Source organism: Orcinus orca, chromosome 12 (assembly GCF_937001465.1).
Source record: "Orcinus orca chromosome 12, mOrcOrc1.1, whole genome shotgun sequence".
Taxonomy (NCBI): domain Eukaryota; kingdom Metazoa; phylum Chordata; class Mammalia; order Artiodactyla; family Delphinidae; genus Orcinus; species Orcinus orca.
This window is the reverse complement of record NC_064570.1, coordinates 55,520,819-55,541,396: the sequence shown is the minus strand read 5'-3', so window position 1 is coordinate 55,541,396 and position 20,578 is coordinate 55,520,819. Positions and strand designations below refer to the sequence as shown.

General features: G+C 33.9%; 1 protein-coding gene across 3 annotated transcripts in view; it reads left to right on the top strand.

The window, feature by feature from the left end:
• The window catches only part of GRIK2 (glutamate ionotropic receptor kainate type subunit 2), a 661,376-nt gene extending 649,669 nt beyond the window's left edge, over nt 1-11,707 (top strand). For 2 of the 3 annotated variants that reach the window (XM_049695632.1, XM_049695633.1), the window contains one exon: nt 1,597-11,707. In XM_049695632.1, the coding sequence (XP_049551589.1) occupies nt 1,597-1,761 (165 nt within the window). In that variant the 3' untranslated portion in view covers nt 1,762-11,707. The remainder of the gene's footprint in view (nt 1-1,596) is intronic. The other variant, XM_049695634.1, reaches the window with a different exon arrangement.
• Nucleotides 11,708-20,578: the final 8,871 nt, after the last annotated feature.

The following is a 20,578-nucleotide window of genomic DNA, read 5'->3' as shown; positions in this document are numbered from 1 at the left end:
GACTCAGAGAGGTCATGATAGAAAAAAGAGGAAAATTGGATTTTACCTGTTTCTTGGACAAAAAAAATACTATTAATAACCGGTGTTTAAAACAGTAGATTATCTGATAATGGCGAGCTTTTTGAGAATGGCCTAGACATAGAGGTGGGAAGATCACTAAGGAAACTGTTCAGGAATCCATAAAAGAAAAATGAGAATATAGCCAGGAATGTACAAGAAGTTATTAGGGCAGGGTCAAAATCACAAAATTTGGTATCAGAATATCTTGCTGGAGGTGTAGGTGTGAGCTGCAGAAAGTGACTTATCTTTTCTCTGAATCCGTTTTCTCTGTTGTACAGATGCCCACCTTAATTCAGTATTAGTTTGTGTCACAGAGGTGATGTATACAAAGTATTTTTTTTAAATATAAGGCATGTATATGGTATTAAATATTTTTATCCTGTATTATTTTGGAATTAGCCTAAGCTGATAAACAACAAAGAAGCAATACCAAAAGCAAAAAACTAAGTCTTCACGTGTATATTTAATTAGGTTTATTTCATTATGTTTCCATATCACTTTTTGGAATTTTGTAAATTTTTCATACTTGTCCACATTTTTAGTTGTTGTCCACATTTTTAGTTCTTGCACAGAAAGAGCCTAAGTCTTAGACCATCTGAATGTCAACAACAATGTGAAACTGGTTCATGAATCTGATTTATGTGTACCTAACACACGTATCTCAATTAGCTGGGGAGGGAGACTAACAAATTTTTATTTTACGTTTTGACTCTGTAATAGGAATTTGAGGAGTGTGTAATAATGAGCCCCAGATATACAGAATTTCTGGCAAATCTATTGCCAATAAAACAGGAATTTAGAAAAAAATTACGTATAGGGTCATTTTTTTCTTCATGGAATAAATTATTTATCAGCTCTCAGTTATCAAGCTGATGGTGACAAAGAAGTTAATATGTGTGCATGGATTTTTAATGTGATACAATGTCATTTCATGATTAGCTCATACGTGTTTGTAATCATCATCGATAGTTTTACAGGCAGAATCACAAAATGATACAATGAATAGCAGAAATTATTTTCCATATTTTATGTCTAAATGTGTGAGTACTATTTTTGTTCTGTTATGAAATGCATGATGAAGAATCCACGTTTAAAGAAAATTTTCATATCTCATGTTGTGATCTAAAAACCAGTTCATTTTTTTCTAATTTTTTAAAATAGCAAAAATGGATTTCTGGTAACCAATTTGTGTATATGTGCTTATATTTAAATTTTAAGGTCAATTTATATCTTATAATGTTAATTTTATATCTGAAAATCTTATTCAACATATATGTAATGTATGCATTCCTAGTTGGCAGTTCACTTCACTATCAGGTGGAGATTTTCTTTAAACTTGCCCACTCTGATAAAATATTTTAATTATCATGATTTGTATGTTAAAATTGTAATAATTTGTTATAATTTTCATAATGGAGTTTTTCAAAACTTCAAGGCTGCTATGTTGACAAGTCTTTGAGAACGATTTTAATATTGTTTCAGGACCGTTGCCATGGATCTGTTTTGTAATATTTCGTTTTCTGTGTTATTCTGTAGAGGTCCTTCTGTAGTGCCATGGTAGAGGAATTGAGGATGTCCCTGAAGTGCCAGCGTCGGGTAAAACACAAGCCACAGGCCCCAGTTATTGTGAAAACAGAAGAAGTTATCAACATGCACACATTTAACGACAGAAGGTTGCCAGGTAAAGAAACCATGGCATAAAGCTGGGAGGCCAAACACCCAAGCACAAACTGTCGTCTGTTTTTCCAAACAATTTAGCGAGAATGTTTCCTGTGGAAATATGCAACCTGTGCAAAATAAAATGAGTTACCTCATGCCGCTGTGTCTATGAACTAGAGACTCTGTGATCTAAGCAGTTGCAGTGATCAGACTTGAGTTACAGGCATCATGGAGAACCAAGTTACACGGGGTTAAACTGTTTATCATGGGTTCCTCCCTTCTTCTGAGTGAATGTTACATACGCATTTGTGGCTGGTTTCAAATGCAGTTCAGTAAGAAATTACAGGTTCCTTTTGAGGCCCAACTGTTGCCAGGAGATGGAGCATAATTGCCCCAAGGGTAACGAGGTAAAAAAATCATTAAGAATAAAAATACTTGGAATCAGCAAAAACTGTAGTGTTGCAAGAAACAATACAGTCTTCTGAACATCCAGATAAGAGGGTAGTGATGTTACTAGCCCCCAACTACTCAGTATAATGATCATCTGAATTGACAATACGTGTTTATAAGATGTGATAAAAATGTAATGCAAAACAAATCTGACTTTCATGGCAAGTGGAATATGAAGCAGATCTTCATCAGTGTTTTTCTTTCTTTCTTTTTGTTTTTTCGACAGTCTGTGTCACTGATTGAGATAGAAATGTCAATTACCAAGGAAATAATGTTTTCTCTTATATTCACCATGGCAGGAGATTTAACATGTAACTCTATCAAATCCCTACCTATTCCCCAGACACCCTTTCCCCACTCCCGCACCGAGAAAAAAAACAACAGTTGGTTCAGAGATTCTGAATTAAAAAGGATGATGTTTTGCAATCTTTGTCTTAAGTTGTAAAAGAGGGCTGAGTGTTGATAGTTCTGTGGAAGACTGAAACTTTCATTCTAACATTCAGATATGTTAATCCAAACCCTCCTTCCTGCTATAAATGAACTTGATGGAGCCTGGGCAGATCTCAGTGAAAGGATAAAGGGGACTGGTCATCTAAAGAAAAGTACGTGTGGTGAACTTTGACGTGGACTGCATTTATCAATACAGTCACAATGTTAAATGAACAAAATTCTTGAGCAGTTTTTTTCAAAAAAATGTTCAGGTTTATTTGTGGAAATGCAAGATTTCTATGAAAATAGTTTTTGTATGGAAATTTTTGTAATACTTTTTATCAACAAAATAAGAACATGCGTTCCTGTCAGGGGTGTGATGTCAAGCATGAATGGTAGTGCGTGTGCACCACCAACGTTTGGTGAAAACTATTTTTATCAAGAAAAAAAGGAATCATAGAAGAGAAATATTTTCAAGTTAGATAATATAAAAGCTAGGTGCACTACCACCACTGCTTACCATGCCACACCCCTGGTTTCCACGAGGCTGATAACATACTGTAACGAACAATTGTGTGTAAAATGGTAAAAGACACAGAACTCTTGACAACATTGTGATAACAGTTGAGTGCACACAGTTTGCTGTTTGAATCCAATGCACAAAATTTAAAAAAATCATTAAAATTATGTCCATTTTACTTTCATCTTTGACTTTCATTTTTCTCTTGTATGGGTAAAGGAATACACAATATGCTCCTTGCATGAAGGGAAGTATACAGGTCATCAAGGATGGCCACTTCCCAACTACCTGGAGAAAAGAAGAAAAAAGCTCAGGCCATGAGCTATTCAGATGTAAGAAAAGCTGGACTGGGATATAAAATGTAATCTTCAGGCTTAGTGCAGTTCAAATGAGAAAACTAGCAGTTCTAGAGGCTATAGTCATGATCTTACCTCTTCTGTGAGTGGATATTGACTATGTCAATAGGGTTGTGTAAGACTATAGTGATTGCTGATATTATATTTGAAGTTCAACTGATGTCCAATTTAAGAATTAATTGTGCATTGATAATATAATTCAATGAAGGGAGAGGAAAAGATAGGCTCAATATCAACAATAAGTTAAAAAAAAACACAAAAAACTTCATTCTGTCCCAAAATTTAACTTTAGGGAGTTATATAAGTCACTATTACAAATCTGAGCATTGGTTTTGTTTTTGTTTTTTTTTTTAGTGGTAAATAACCTCAAATAACATAGCTTATAAAAATGTTTAGATTTTGGTCAATATTAAGCTTTTCCTCAATCAGATTCTAATCAGATTTTAAAGAACTTCTAAATTCAGTTCTTCATTATATTAAACAACCTTAATAATTGGCAGAAAATGACAACTTTAATTATTTTTAAATAGGAAATAACTATTTAGATCTTTGGTATGATTTGATAATAATTTTATTTAAGTATTAAGTTAACAAATTTCAAAAAGTATTAAAAAACCTGTTGTATTTTAACTCCAAAGGTAGTTTAGAACATATAAATGATGTGTAATATTTAACTTTTATCCACTTCCTAAAAGGTTCCTGCATTATTGCCAAAACAGATACTGCCCTACTCATTGGGTGCTTATGTGTATATGAAGTACTATTCTTAATTATAATAAAATCTTGATTACTTTCAAAATAATTTCAACCAGTAAAAGAATGTCTCCTCTCTCTGGAAAGGCAATATATTGGAGTAAGATTATTCTCCAGTATCTAACACTCAAATTATAAGAAGAAGAGGAAGAGAATGCCTATTCTAGTCGACAATGTAACCTGATGACTCCAGGTAATCAGTGGAGACACATATACCACAAATAAAGAACTCTAGCCAGTATGGAACACCAAGGGGGTATATTTACACACGCCACAATTCAATAACCCTAACCAGATGAAAGTATCAAGGATTTATATTCATTGTATTTCACAGCTAAGTAACCCTAACAACTATAAGAATACCAAGGAGATATATCCACACATTTACGAGAATAACCCTAACCATTATGGGAGCAGCAAGGGGACAGATTCTATTTTACAAATATGTAAAATGGATAAGGATATTTTATTAATTAAAATCTTTCAAATATTTTGCAATTCAGTTACATATTTTTAAGAATAAGTTCCTTGTTATTACTGAATGAGTATATGTACTAAACACTAACGATTTTAAAGTATTTTAGCACAATGCTTTTTAATGTTTGTTTATTATGAAATTTGCATATAGCAAATCATATACAATGCATATGTACAAGAGAATCATGGCATCTGGCTGTAGTGTGCACCAAGAATTGTTTGTCACTGGGAGTGGGCTATTCTATATATTCTGAAACTAGGCTTACTGTCACTCACCTCCAACTCTGAGGTGTAAATTTAAGCAGAATACTTTAATAGAGAGAAGAGAGTGCCCAGCTGTTTCCGGAAACAAAGCAGGAAAAAAATAATATGGGCCAGGCTCACCTAGGAATTTTGTCCTCAGTTTAAAAGATGGTAAATGGCAGTGAGAATTTGGTCATGACCGTCCTGAGTGTATCTGTAATTTGAGTCCTATTGCTCAATTTGAGTCCACGAGAGTGGCCCTTTGTGTCTGCCGCACAATCATTATTGTGAGATTCTTGCCATTTGAGGATCCCCTTAGGCTCTCTACCATGTAGGATCCCCTGTTGCCTTTAACAGATGTTCTCCCTTTTCTAGGTTTATCTCTAATTTTGGTGACTTCTAAAGAAGGATTACCCAAGAGGTCAACTTTTTGAGCTATTTCATGTGTAAAAATGCTTTTATTCTACTCTCATAAATAATTATTAGTTTTGCTGGGTGTAGAATTCTAAATTGAAAATAATTTTCTTAGATAAATTTGAAAGCATTTTTTCATTGTTTTCTTACTTCTAATTCACGCTGTACAAACGTGAAGCCATTCAGATCTCCAATTCTTGGTATGTGAATTTTTTTTTTTTTAAATTCTCTCTTAGGTTTGTTTGATCTTCTGCTTGTCCCCAGCATCCTGAGATACTGGAGCTACCAAACTGCTGAGTCTACATTTATTACCTTTGCTTTCCTATTTCTCATTTCTGTCATCTTTATATTCCAAGTATTGTATTGAGTTTTTCATTTCTGCCAAATTATTTTAATTTCTATGAGTTCTTGTTTTATGAATGTAATAATTTCTCTTATATCTCTGAAGACATTAATAGTAATCTTAGGACATTTCTTTCTCCCTGAAAAGACCTCAGTTTTCTCCCAGTTGTATTTTCCTATGTGCTTGTTTGGATTTCTATCTTCCATATTAGAGGTTTTCTTCAGATACTTGTTAATTCTGAGCAAACTGTCAATGATTAAGAAAAGGGGACTAAAATCTGATTTGGAAGCTCTATGTGCACAGCACAGTAGGGGAGAATATTTACCTAATTAGAGCTTTACCATAGATTAGTCTAGAGGGACTATTTGTTGATGAATCCTTCAAAATGTCCCTATCTTTGGATCTTTCCTTTGATTACCCAGAAGAGTTATCTTTTAATTTTCTGCCTGGAGATTAAGGCCCTGACTGCCAATGTTCTGCTAATCATAGATTAAGCACTCTTGAGATCTCTGCATTCTGCATTCAGAATGACTAAGGTCACTTAATCACCCTGTTTTAAATTTAGCAGTCAGGCTTTCAACTGGACCTGGCATCTTCTAGTCTGGAGTCCTTCATTTTTTCTCTTTTGAGAATAATTCCTTATCACTTTGATGAGGGGTGAAGAACAGCCTCAGAGGGATGAGAAGAGGGAGGAGAATACAGGGATCCACTGTTTTCAAACTACATTCAATAGGTCCTCCTTGTTGTATTCTTCTCCTACACTATTAGTTATTAAGGCATATTGCACAGCTGGGTCCTGTGCCTTGGAAGATTCTGTGATATAATTTGATTGGTTCTCAACTTTTTACACCTCCTTGTTGTGTTCTTTCTCCTACACTATTGGTTATTAAGGCATGTTGCACAGCTGGGTCCTGTGCCTTGGAAGATTCTGTGATATAATCTGATTGGTTCTCAGCTTTTCACACTGACCACTTGGAATTCTATTTTTTCCAATCTGCTTGGTTAACTATCATTTGTTCATGTGCTTTCTCCTTCCAAAAATTTTGTTGAAATTTTCACCTCTCTTGTTCTTATTCTTGGAGTTTTATACATTTAAAACAACAACGACAACAACAACAAATACCTCTCTACTATAATTTTTATGGTTGAGTAGGGAGCAAAATTTGATGCATGCATTCAATCCTTCACTCTTATCTGGAACAAGAACCCTGTCTCTAAAGAAAATATTATGCAGAAATCCAGCATAGGAGGCAAATAAAAACTAGAACTACTCTGGTTCTAATAGAGTAGAGACAGAACAGACCTTGCTTTTATAACTGTAAAGAATGTAATATTGTCAATGACTTCTTACCAAGTATTTTTTCTAACTCGGTATGTAAAGGGGATACTTCCACAATAAAAAAGAATTTCACAAAATGGAGCCCAAGAATATTTTTGAAATGGGGAAGATTTCAGTGCCTGTCAAATCATGCTAAATTTGGAATCCAACGTAATTTATACCCTAAGGGCTTAGGTCTAATTCAAAACATTCCAACTTCATTTTGTAAAGCTCAAGACGTATGTGTTATAATGTAGATAAGGAACACTTTCTTAGTGAACCACGATGAACTATAAGATTTTAAGAATCCTCTTTAATGTACTGCCTTACACTGTACCTTGCCTTCACATTTATTATGAGTGTAATTAAAAAAAAAATTAAACAAGTATATCCCTGCCTCTTTACAAAGAAGAGTAGCTGTTTTCCTACATTTCAACTAGAGATTTCTATAATATTATACCATCAAAAATATAACACTCTCAATTACCAGCCCAGTTAACCTTAAGGTCAATATGTAGAGTTTAATATCTAATCCAATATCATTGGATTTGATATATACACTGAAAAATCTAAAATCATAAATCCCCCTCACCTTGGACAAAATTCATGTTAAAAGGGGAAATAAAAGACACACTACACACATGCTCCTTCTATAATATTTTAAGTTATTTTTTAACATGTATCTTGTATCTCAGCTCCTAATCTAAGGTTTTCATATAGTTTAGGATAAATGCCATAGCTCCAGCCACTATAATCACACTTCCACCAGGAGGAAGAACAAAAAGAAATTAAAAGGGTCTTGCTCCTTCCTTGTAAGGACACATACCACAAGTTGCACATTATGTTGGTCAGAAATAATGATATGGCTACACTTAGCTCTAAGGTAGAACAGGAAATGTAGACTTTAATTTGGGCAGCCATATGCCCCTAAAAATCAGGTGTTCTATTACTAAAAAATGTATGAAAAATTGGGGGGAACAAATTGCAATCTCTGCCCTCCCGGTATTTCTGGTCTCTCACCCCAACCCACTAAACCCTACCTTGTTCTATTCACTCCCTATTTTGTTCATTTACCACCTGTTTGCCATCTACCACTACCGTTTTCTTTTTATCAGATTCTCCCATATCTTACTGTTTTTCTTTACATTTCTTATATTTTTCCCTAATGGAAACCTGGATTTTCCCTTATGACAATATTTGTCTTGAAATTCAACAAAAGAGGAAGCAGTTGGCAATTTCTTTTCAGAATACCTTTCATTTAGTTATAGACAAAGACCTGTCTTATATAACCATTCCTTTGATTCCCAAAATATTCTTCCTCATTCTTTAAAAACCCAGACACCTTGGTTAGAATTGGCCTGTTACTCTGTGCCCCGCCATCAAGAATAAGCATGCACCCATTTGTCTATATTTAAAAATCAGTGAACCTACATTATAAACTAAGTTTTGTGTTAGATCCTGGGTGTGCAATATGATCAAAAAGAGACATGGTGCTTGTTGTGATAATTTAAAGTCTAAAAGAGGAGGCTGAATTTAATTAAATGTGCTAAATGCATAAATACAAACTGAAAAGGGCTGTCACCAAGAAGTGCTCCTTTCTTTCAGATTCAGATGAATGATGAGACTTCACCCACTTAATCTCAAGTAATGCAGTTTTAGTTGAAAATGTGAAAAATTGGATTATATTTATAAAGGATGCACAGAGAAGCACTTACTGGTGTAATGAAACATATTATTGGTTTGTGTGTTCCTCCCAGGACTATGTAATGTCTATTACTTCAAACCGTGGCACAGGGTAGGATTCTTCCAGGTATGGAGAACATAAACTGAGATGTCAACTCTGCTGTTAGAGCATTACTGCCATCCTATTACTCAGGGTGGCGATTTCCCATTATATGCAAAATATGATACCATAACTTTACCTAAGTTTTTCTCTGACCTAAACTATTGCCATTTGTGTTGATTCTTTTTTCCTTTGTCCTCACCTAGGTACAAGAAAATATTCTATCAGTGCTCCTTTTTTTTTCTTTTTGTTTAAAAGTTTCTTGCTTTCCTTTCATGGTAGAAGTGAACAGTTACCTCACAATTGACTTTGGAACACTGAGAACATTCTTGTTGAAATGGGGTGAAATAGACAAATCTCAAATATTTAGCTCTTGTCCAAAAGTTTACCAAAAAATGCACTTGACTCTCTTTCACACAGGTGATGGGAAGGAAATGTATGGGGTTTTATGAGAGCCTATAATAAAAGAACCTTACTTAGACTAGAAAATTGGGGTAGACTTACCAGAGGAAGTGATGATTACACTGAGATATAAAGGATGAGAAGCAGATACTCAGTAAAAAGTTTCACAAGCCTGTGACAAAGTACCTGTAAGAGTCGTGTGATATGAGGGAGTATGGCATGTTCTTGAGGAACTGATAGGCAGCCAGTGTTGATGGAGCACAAAGAAGGCATGGGGATATGTAATGGAGATACATTTAAAATATAGCTCAGAGCCAGACTTTGGCAAGGTTATACAAGTGACCTCAATGATTTGATCTTTATCCAAAGAGCAACGTAAACCATTTAAATCTCTTAAGCAGAAGCAAGATTGTTAGATAAGATCTTCATTTTGTAAAGAACACTCAGCCTTCAATTTGGAGCATGGTTTAAATAGGTAACAGAGCGGTTATAGGAGATTAGTGAAGAGGTCATATCAGTAAGTAGTCTGGGTAAGATACTATGTTAGTTTAGATTAAACCCAATTGGTAGCAGTGAAGATCAACAGAGACAGGTTCAAAATATTTAGTAGGCAAAAATTCACAGTTTCATGAGGAATTCAATAATCAGTATAAAGATTACTAACAATTTTTGTGCCATAATGTATAATGAGTACTTTATATGAATTACCTCCTCCGATTCTCTGAGTAACCCTATGGGCTAGGGCTAATATTATTATCATTTTACAGACAAGGAAACCACTGACAGGAGAACTGAAATCAATTTTTAAAGTATTGCAGTCGTCAAACTCAGGCAGAATGACTCCAATGTTCTTAGGCACTATTCAGTCAATACAGAGTGGAAGTGTAAATTTCCTGGGGGACAGATGGATAGAAAGAGAGAGAACAAGTGTAACACTCCAGAATGTCTTCTGAAACTTCCTTTTTAAACTGAAATTTATATTACTAAGATTTGTTTTTCTCCTGAGCGCTCTTGTTCATCATTTTTAACTGTATAATATTTATTGACTGCACCTACTATAATTTATTTATTTGTTGTCCAGATAGTGGGTATTAGAATTTTTTTTTCTTTTTTAAGCTGTACATCGTGCTAGTATGTATATTTTTGTATATGTCTCCTGGCACTAATGTGTTAAAATTCTTCTTGGTTATATATACTCTGAGCCTCAGGGTATGTCAATGTTCTGCTCTACAACACTGCCAAAGCCACTGTACCAATCAGCATCTTCATCATTAATATGTAAGAGAAACTGATAATCCATTCCCTCTCAAACTCTTGGATTTTGTCAGATTTAAAAAAAATTTTTTGCTTATCAAACGTGTCAAATGTCATTGTGGTCTTGATTTGCATTTCCCTCTTGACTAGTACAATTTTTATCTTCCCTTATGTGTATTAGCTACATGTGTTTCACATTCCTTGAAATGTCTACTCAGGTCTTTTACTAAGGTTTCGATTGAATTATTTTTCTTAATGATTTCTAGAAGCCTATATACTAGTGATATTATCTAATCTGTTACTTGATATTATTTTCTGCAAACGGCTCTTCCCCATGTGTTACCTATGTATTTTTCACTTCCCTTAAAGGCTGTTTGATAAACAGAGGTTGCTAATCTTAATGTTGCCCAAGTTATCATTCTGTTACTTTTTTGTTAGCACTTTTGGAACCCTGTATAAGAAACGTTTTCTTTAGTGATAACAGTGGTATTCATCTATGTGTTTTTCTAAAAATTTCAAAGTTTTACTTTATAATTTTAGTTAAATTCAAATGTGTACATTATTTCCCTCCCATCTGTATAACTATTTCCCCCCTCAATTTGTTAAATGGTATCTTCTCTCAGTGGTGTCCTATGCCACATGTGGAACATATTAAGTTTTCCTATACGCATGGGTCTGTTTCTGGGTTTTATATTTAATAATTTCTTATTCTTTGTCTTGAGAAGTATCTTGTTATATCACCTAAATTTCAAAATCAACCATTCAGGTCACACACACACACAAACTGTTGGAATTTTAATCATAATGAGTCAAATCTTTGTATCCATTTGGAAAGAATTTATTTCTTACTCATAGACACTTATTTGTCTTCTTTAATGTCCTTTACTATTCTTTGCTTATAGTTCTCACATATTTATTTTATTTATTCCTAGGTAATTTATAGTTTTTGTAGCTATTGTAAATGTTGTCTATTTAAAAATGCTGTTTTTATACTGTATGTTATTTGTACATAGAAATGCATATATATGTATACATGTATACATATATATATCTTATATTCAGTATATCTTATATTCAATCACCTTGTTAAATTCTCCTTTTATTTCTATATATTTGAGTCTAGGTTGTTTTGGATTTTCTATGTAAACAGCCACATGATATGCAAATAGTGAATGTCTTCCTCTTTTGTTTTTAAGTTTTTTCTTGTCTTATGGAGCTATGACTTCTAATACAATGTTGAATATAATAGGTAGCAGTAGACATCTTTGTTTATTCCTGACTTTAAAGGAAATGTTTCCAACCTATTTGGCATTACTCATTTTGCCTCAGTCTTTCCAAATTGCTGCTTAAATAATCTCCACCTAAAAATTTCCCTTTCCCCTCAGCACTTGTCTAGGTCTCCACTTACATTTCAAAGACTGTTGATCTTCAAGTTACAAAGATATAGTGTACGAACTATAGCCTGTCCCTGGGACAGACTTTGTGGAGGAGGTACAAAACAAGTAAATGCCCTCAGATATTTTGGATTCTTTATACATGGCACACAGAGGCCAGATCCTTATTACATTTTGCTGTTCCAGTGCAAGTACTTTCTACCTAGTTTTTTTGTTGCCAGTATTTTTCCACTCCTCACACCCCCAATAGAGTTTTTTTGTTGTGTTATATTTTTTTACAAAATTGACCTAATAAATCATTTGTTTGCTGAAAAGAGCAAAATAGTCTTTGATTGTTTTCTCTGTTACCTACAATATAAATAGTAGCTTTTTGACATGCCATTTAGAGACATTTTGAACTCATATAAACTGATTCTAAACTGTCTTTTAGCTTCATTTTCCTTGATGCACCCCAAAATTCTATATTCCAAACATACCCAATAACTGATTAATAATTTTGCAGTAAATTTTCTCATTTTCTACACTTGCTGTACCTGAAAGTTTCTTATCTCATTCTCTCCCTACAAAAGTTTCTACTTATTCTTCATGGTCTAACTTACGAGTAGAAATGTATCTAAGATCTCTTTATGAAGTCTTCTAGGACTTAGCATAGTGTCTTTCACATAGTAGGGGTTCAATTATTTGTGATATATAAAATTTTCTTTCAGAAACAATTTTAATTTATATTTTATAGCCTGAAAAAATTTAAGCAAATTAGTTTTAAGGTTAGCTAAATTTCAGTAAAAGAAGTCTAAAAATAGAATTTAAAAAATTCTTGTGATCATAGTGGCAACAGACACAGAACTGATATATATAATTCAGTTATGATAGTTTTAAGTGCATAATGATATGTTTTAGGGATTAGCTTCTACATTGCCATGCTTGTGGTGTTAATTAATTATTCAATCCTTTCTGAAGTAAATCCTATTTGTCATATGTGTCAGTAATATTTCTGTTAAGGCTAGTTGAGAGTCTGTAGATCATGATTTATGATTAAATTCCCTCTAAAGAAAATAACTTGAAGCATGTTAATTCCACAAAGTTTCCTCAAAAACTCTTGTAAGACAGATATTATACCATGAACTAAAGATTCAACAGTTAACAAGGAGACTAGATTTTTCTGAAAGAGCTTATGGTATAATGGGTAGGCAAACATTGCACAAATAATTACACAGATCGATACACTATTACACATTAAACCAATTACCCAGTATAGTGAGTACAGAACATAAAGATTGTCTCTGAGTAAATTAAATTTTAGGTTAAACTGTGAAAATTGGAATTGAATAAGGAAAGAGAGAGAAGCTGAAAGTTCTAGGGAAGGATCACTCAAGAAAGAGCATGTGTCACAACACTGTAAATCAACTATACTTAAATATAAAATTAAAAAATTTAAAATAAATAAATCAATTAAAAAACATAAAATTAATTAGTTTAAAAAAAAGGAATAGCATGTGTGAAAACACTGAGCAGGGAAAATAAAAGACTAGTGTAACCAAAGCACAGTGAGCAAGGAAAAGAATGACATGAGAGTAAGACTGGCATTTAACCATAGACTGCCTTATTAGAGGCTTTGATGCTCATATAAAGAATTCTATATGTTTGGTACAGTCAGAAATACTAAAAGTGTTTGACTAGAGAAGTTATGTGTGCAAATTTGAGTTTTTCAAAGACAATTTTGACAATTGTGTTTCCAGGAAGAGCACCCAAATAACACTTAGGGGTGTGCATGAGCCTGTCACCTTAAAACAAAATGTTGAAAATGCATGGATCCACATACACAAAGACTTACTTTGCTGATTTTCCCAGTAAGAAAGGAAGGGAAAAAAATCTTATGCCTATTAGTAGAACAAATCCTTCTTGATTATTCAATAGGCAGCTGGGAGGCAATGTCCTGTTCTCTTTCACATAATTTGTTTTTGTGTCTGTGGAAAAATTTCAAGGCTTAGATTTCCAATAAATATTTGTTGAAAAAAAAGTGAACAGTGCATCTCAAGAAAATAACAAGGCACTAATAAATAGTCAAAAATCTATTGGCAAAGAATGGAGGGTGGCAGAGAAGACTTCTGGTGCTCTGATTATACTGAAATGTTAGGAGAGTCAAGTTGAAAATTAAAGAAATAATAATTAATAGTATCAAGAAAATATAATATGAAAATGTCATTAATATTCTAAGCTAGTAACAGGATCAGACAGAAAGATGGGAGAAGGCATGGGTTACCAGTGAGTCTTTTATTTAGCTTTTAATATTGAACTATGGACTGAAAGGGAAATCAAGAAATCATCTAGAGACTCTGCCTTTCTTCTTGTCTTTCTCAACGTATTCTTCATGGATATTTACTACAACCCCATTGCTTATATTGCTAACTAGATTTCAGTGACTCTCACATTTATATCAAGCCTAGAATAATTCTCTGATTGCCAGACACCTCTGTGTAACCAACTGGGCATCTATAGATTTTCCCCAAATCTCTCTCTGTATTTCACATCCTGATTAGAGTCACTGCTAAGCATTCTACAAGATGCAGAAAAACCTAAATCAAATATATTACAATAAACAGGTCAAAATCCTTTGTGAAAAGTGCTCTTTCACAGGATATTATGACCTTGTGGAGAATGCACCTAATCCAGATGGAAGACCAGGAAAGATGGACGGGGAAAGCCTCCTCAGGAGTTTGTGCGTAAGCTGCCTGTTGGAACCTATGCGGCAAAGTATGTGGTGTGGTGTGAGGAGCATTGCCAGTAGAGGGATAAGTTTAAAGATGGAAAAGAGGAACAAGAGTACACCTCATTCAGAAAACTGTGAAAGCTTAACTAGGGTCCAAAGGTTACCTTTCAGGTTGTGAATACATCAGGGGGAGGAAGGAAAGACCCTAAAGGAATGCCATCCTCTGTGGCAGGATGAGAATTCATTTGAGGAGGAACCTAGATTTGGAGTCTTTAAAAAAAAAACACAAAACAACAATGAAAAGAAACTGATGGTTGTAATCCCTGTAAGGATGACAAAATTTGAACAATTTTGAGAGAAATTAAGAAATTAGACTCAAAAGATATAACTGCTTGTGGAGAAAAGGTAAGGGAGGAATCAAAGATGACTCCCAGGTTTCTGGCTTGACAACAGCATGGAGAATTGTGTCTTACAATAGGATAAGAGAACACAGGATGGAACGGATTTGCGAGAGTTATTTTTCACACCTCATTCTCCATTACCCCCCTATACTCAATTATATTGACTTCTACTATAAATTGTATTAACTTCTCCTCCTGAGTATCTTTTCGTTCAAGAAGTGATTATTTAGTGATATAAATATACGTGAACTAACATATTAAGAGTTAGCCCCAATCTCTAAGGAACTTGTAGACAACTGTCCTCTTGACTATTTTTGAATTTATCTTCTTTTCATTACCTCTACTATTACCTTATTTCAGACTTGGTACATTAACTTATTTTCTTGTCCCCAGTTTTATCTTGCCTTAAATAACTCTCAAAATTTCTGACAGAATCACCTTTTTGAAATCAGCTAGAACTATTTCCATTATAGCACTAACGGCGTATCTCCACTTTTCGGCAATGAGATTCTTATAGCAACTGTCTGTATCTCTGCGTTCTTTGTATTTTGACCTTCTTCCATAGTGTCCAACAAATGTCTCTTATACTCAACATTTTTTGAATGAATGAATGAATCCATGAATGACTAACAGAAATACACTCATATCTGTTGGAATTTTAGAGACACCAATGAGAAAAGACAACTGTGTGTTTCCACAAGACCTTGATGTTTTCATCGCAGTCCAAAATCTAGTCACAAGTTTTGAAAGTCTGAACTTTTATTTCATCTGAATTAGAGTTGTTGATCTCCATAGAATTGTCTTTTTAGAAGCTGTACCTTTAAACCTGGGTTACATATCCTTGCAAATGCAAGTTGCTATACTATCCTACAAATGTTTGAGACCATCATTTGGAGCAGCATCGTCCAGTAGAGCTCTCTGTAATGATCGAAATGCCCTAGATCTGCACTATGCAGTACAGTAGCTGCTAGCCACACGTGGTTATTGAGCACTGAAATCTACAATTGATAAAATTGAATTTTATTTAATTTTAGTTATGTTAAACTTATGTGTAAGTAATAACAGGTGGCTAGTGGTGACTTTGCTGCACAGGGCAACTTTAGAATAAGAAAGGAAATTTTTATTTTAGCTTTTTAAAACATTTTTATTAGAGTAAAGTTGATTTAAAATGTTGTGTTACTAGAGGGGTGGGAGAGGGAAGGTGGGAGGGAGACGTAAGAGGGAGGAGTTATGGGGATGTATGTATATGTATAGCTGATTCACTTTGTTATACAGCAGAAACTAACACACCATTGTAAAGCAATTATACTGAAATAAAGATGTTAAAAAAATAAAAATAAAATGTTGTGTTAGTTTCTGCTCTATAGCAAAGTGACTCAGTTATACATATACATATATCCACTTTTTTTTAGATTCTTCTCCCATATAGGCCATTACAGAGTATTGACAATAGTTCCTTGTGCTATACAGTGGGTCCTCATTAGTTAAAATTTTTCTCCCAAGTTATTTATTGAATCTTATTTGACTTTAAAATTATATATTTCTTCACTTTAGGTTTTGCTTAGGCATCTGATTTGCCTGGCTTTGATTGTCTTCTTTTATCAGATCTAATAAAACTAAATTGGAGGGCTTCCCTGGTGGCGCAGTGGTTGAGAGTCCACCTGCCGATGCAGGGGACACGGGTTCGTGCCCCGGTCCGGGAAGATCCCACATGCCGCGGAGCGGCTGGGCCCGTGAGCCATGGCTGCTGAGCCTGCGCGTCCGGAGCCTGTGCTCCGCAATGGGAGAGGCCACAATAGTGAGAGGCCCACATACCGCAAAAACAACAAAACAAAAACAAACAAACAAACAAACAAAAAAACCAAATTGGATCTCTTTCACTGCCTCTGCCAATGTCAGCTGCAGAGAACTTCTGGTATTAGAACTATCATTGTCTAGGCCGGGGCTCTGTATCTGGCTCTCCACTCTAGCATACCACCTCCAGCAGCCATGCTTTTTCTAGATGTGGATGCTTATTGTGCTGATTGGCATTACCCCAAAATGACAATATATTTATGTTTTAACCTGAACGAAAAGTTATAAGTGTAACTGAAATGTATCTTGGTTTGTCGGGTACTGTCTACCCTTTGAGAAAACCTACACGGGAAGCTGATTATTTTTTTCAGAAGTGATACAGGACTTGCTGGTGATACAAAACTCAGACTATAGGTATTGAGTTGTGTGACTTTGAGCAGCTTAGAGCATCAAGTTATTTTTTCCTGAAACTTCATCAGGGATCCTCACCCTGTGTGACTGCCTGAGAAGGGAAAGAGTTCTCCTACTAGTGGACGGCACATCATCTCCTGGGAGAGGGCTGGAGGCACACAGATTGTAACTTTGGGAATTTCCATTTCCTATGCTTCACATTGAATAGATTCCTTTCTCTTGCACTTCTTTTCTCCTTTGAGGTAAAACAATTTTCACATCTTTTTATTAATTCCAGTCTAGTTTCCATGCCAGAAGGTGCCTTTATTTATAAGTTCCAAGTTCTTAAGCTTTTCTATGGCTTCTGTCATGCTTACCCAACAGCATGTCTCGATTTTTTCAACTTAATTGAGTGATTAAATCAGGGAGCAGTCATTAGATTTAGTTCACCTGATCTGCCAAGTAAACTTGAATGATTTAAAAATAATTTAAAAGAAGTATAAGCAGAAAATTAAGCCTCATCTGTCAGGAATGTCTCTTAACCCTCTTCATATTTACCATTACCATTTGTAGATGCCAGATCAAATGCAATAATGTGACCAATACTTTGAGTTCTATCAAAATGGTCCAAATTCTCTGTGAGCCATAAATATACATTTGAGAATAATTAACATCGATCTGGTAAGTAATTGGTGAAGAATATTATTATTATGCATCTCAAAAATAAATGACCCCGTAGTAGATTATAAGAAAAAAAATGAGTTTTGTACTTAATAAACACAGTTATAAGGTTCTATCCCTAGAAATCCATTGCGATGAATTTCTAAAATTCAGTATTTCTGAGTAAACAAATTATGAAAATAAAATGAATAAAATATATGAATGTCAATGTATTGAAACTGGGTTTGAGCAGATTTATTTGTAAATATGTATGAATTTGTAAATATGAATGAACACATATAAACCCCAGAGCCTATATGATAACTCCATAAATCATTTTGAATTCTACATTTCTAAAGAACTAAATGACTGAAATTTATATTTCATTTAAATATTTCATTTGATGAGTATGAGAAAAATTCTCTAATACTTGGTTAAAGAACGAATAAATATTGCCTTTATCTTGAGCTTCAGTATATTAGCAGTTGAATATGGCTGTGGTTGAGAATAATTTTAATAGTTGGCCTCAACAAGAAATACTATTTAAATCAGTCGGCATGCCTTATATTTTTTAAGTACTCCAAATTAGTACAATACGGGGGTCTAAGAACTTCGCTTTGACACTCAATGAATTTTGGTCAGTACATAAAATCATTTCTTTGTTATCCTTTGAAAGGCAACATAATGGGCATCAGATTAGAATAATTATGAGTTTGGATCCAACTTCGTTGTATAAATTTGTACAAGTTATTTTTTTAATTTTTTTGCGGTACGCGGGCCTCTCACTGTTGTGGCCTCTCCGGTTGTGGAGCACAGGCTCCGGACGCGCAGGCGCACTGGCCATGGCTCACGGGCCTAGCCGCTCCGCGGCACGTGGGATCTTCCCAGACCACGGCACGAACCCGAGTCCCCTGCATCGGCAGGTGGACTCTCAACCACTGCGCCACCAGGGAAGCCCTGTACAAGTTATTTAACCTCAGTTTTCTCATCTGCAATTTATAAAGTTAGGTAGATTAAAAGTACTTGTTTTACTTACCTAGCACAATGCTCTCAGATCTTTTGAGGGGGGGTAAGGGGATAGTTTTACCTTTATTTCTCAGCTTTCTCCTTTAAGAGAAAAAATCAAAGCATATTATCTCAAAAGAATACTATGAAAAAAAATCAGACCAATAAAAAAGTTTTAACCTTATTTTCAAAATAACACTTTAAAACATGACGACTATCTAAATCCATGATATAACTAGAGTTAGAGGAAGAAAATTACAATTAGATCAGAAAAATTTGTACATAAACTCTCCTATAGAGCTGAGAAAAAAAGTATTCATAGGGGAACATTATACATGGCAATACTCTAAGGTGTTAACCAATAAAAAAATTGAGAGCCATTACTCTAAAATGAATTCTCCATAAACACTTATTAAAATTCAATTCTTGGTGTTTCTCAATAGTGCTTCAGTAGTTTGGCTGCTTCATAGGAAATGCATGCAATAAAAAGTTTTACATTAATATCACAATATGATAAAAATTTAATTATTATTTTCTTATAAACTTTTTCAAGTATTTAAACAACAAAAGTTTTAAAGTTTGGATATTTGCTATAGAGCTGTATTCAGGAAAGAGTTTACAGTCTATTTTGACTTATGTGATTTAGTGTAATTTCAGACTGTTTTAAATGCATAATATTGGTGATTGTTGTGTTGCATTTTAATTTCCTTCCACAGAAATGGGTAAATGACCCAAAATTAGTTTAATGAAATATAAATATGGTGATAAGCATAGTCATAAAACATTACAATGTAGAATGACATCATAACTGTAAATAAAATGAACAGGAAAAATATAGAATGAAAATCTGTATGTGCAGGTAAAAGTGAATCTCCAAGTAGACGACTCTGCCCAGGCAATTAGAAAAAAATTTAAAAAAAGAATAATTACACTGATGAATATTTGAGAATTAGATTTCATGGGAATGAGAATTTTTAATTTCCTATAACTAGTGTATTGCCCATTACAAAGTATTTTGTAAAGTATAATGAAGCCATCAAATATTTTATGTTAATTTTCAGGTATGACACAGCAAGATAGCAGGTAAGCCAAACTATATAGTTTGTCATGACAAAATCCAAAATAATATTTTTTTTGAATATGGATTATGATTAATTTTTCCTTTTAAAGGCAGAAAGGACACTATAATTAAAGAGCATTACTTAGTCTTATATTGCTTATAAAAAAAACATAAAAAATGTTTTTAATATTCACAGTGTACTATTACTAAGGCATTAATGAGATCAATTGCCTAATCAATGACAACTTTATCAGAAAATAAAACAGAATGACCTATTGATAAAATTCTAATAATAAATATTACAGTTGCCATGTATCAGCAATGTCAAATGTGTAAAAGCAACTGTTACCTTGTTCACATGCCACAAAATATTTTGCCTTATAATTTCTTTAAATCACTTATATATTTATTAAGAATTAACTATTAGTATATTTGTAATTCATATGTAATTGAAAATGCTTTATGACTTTTTGCTTTATTTAATACTGAAAATTCATACAAGAGAATAGATTTTTTTTTTTACTAGATAGAGATGATTTGTAAGCCATAGTGAATGTACGCAAAGGTGCCAAGGGATCAGTTATGACGGGACATTAGTAAGAATGCATTACTATGTAGAAAAAGTTGTTTTTCAATATCGACACCAAGAAATTAGGTGATGGTCAAAAACACCCTCCCTATTCTGATTCTAGAAGATAAACTTCAG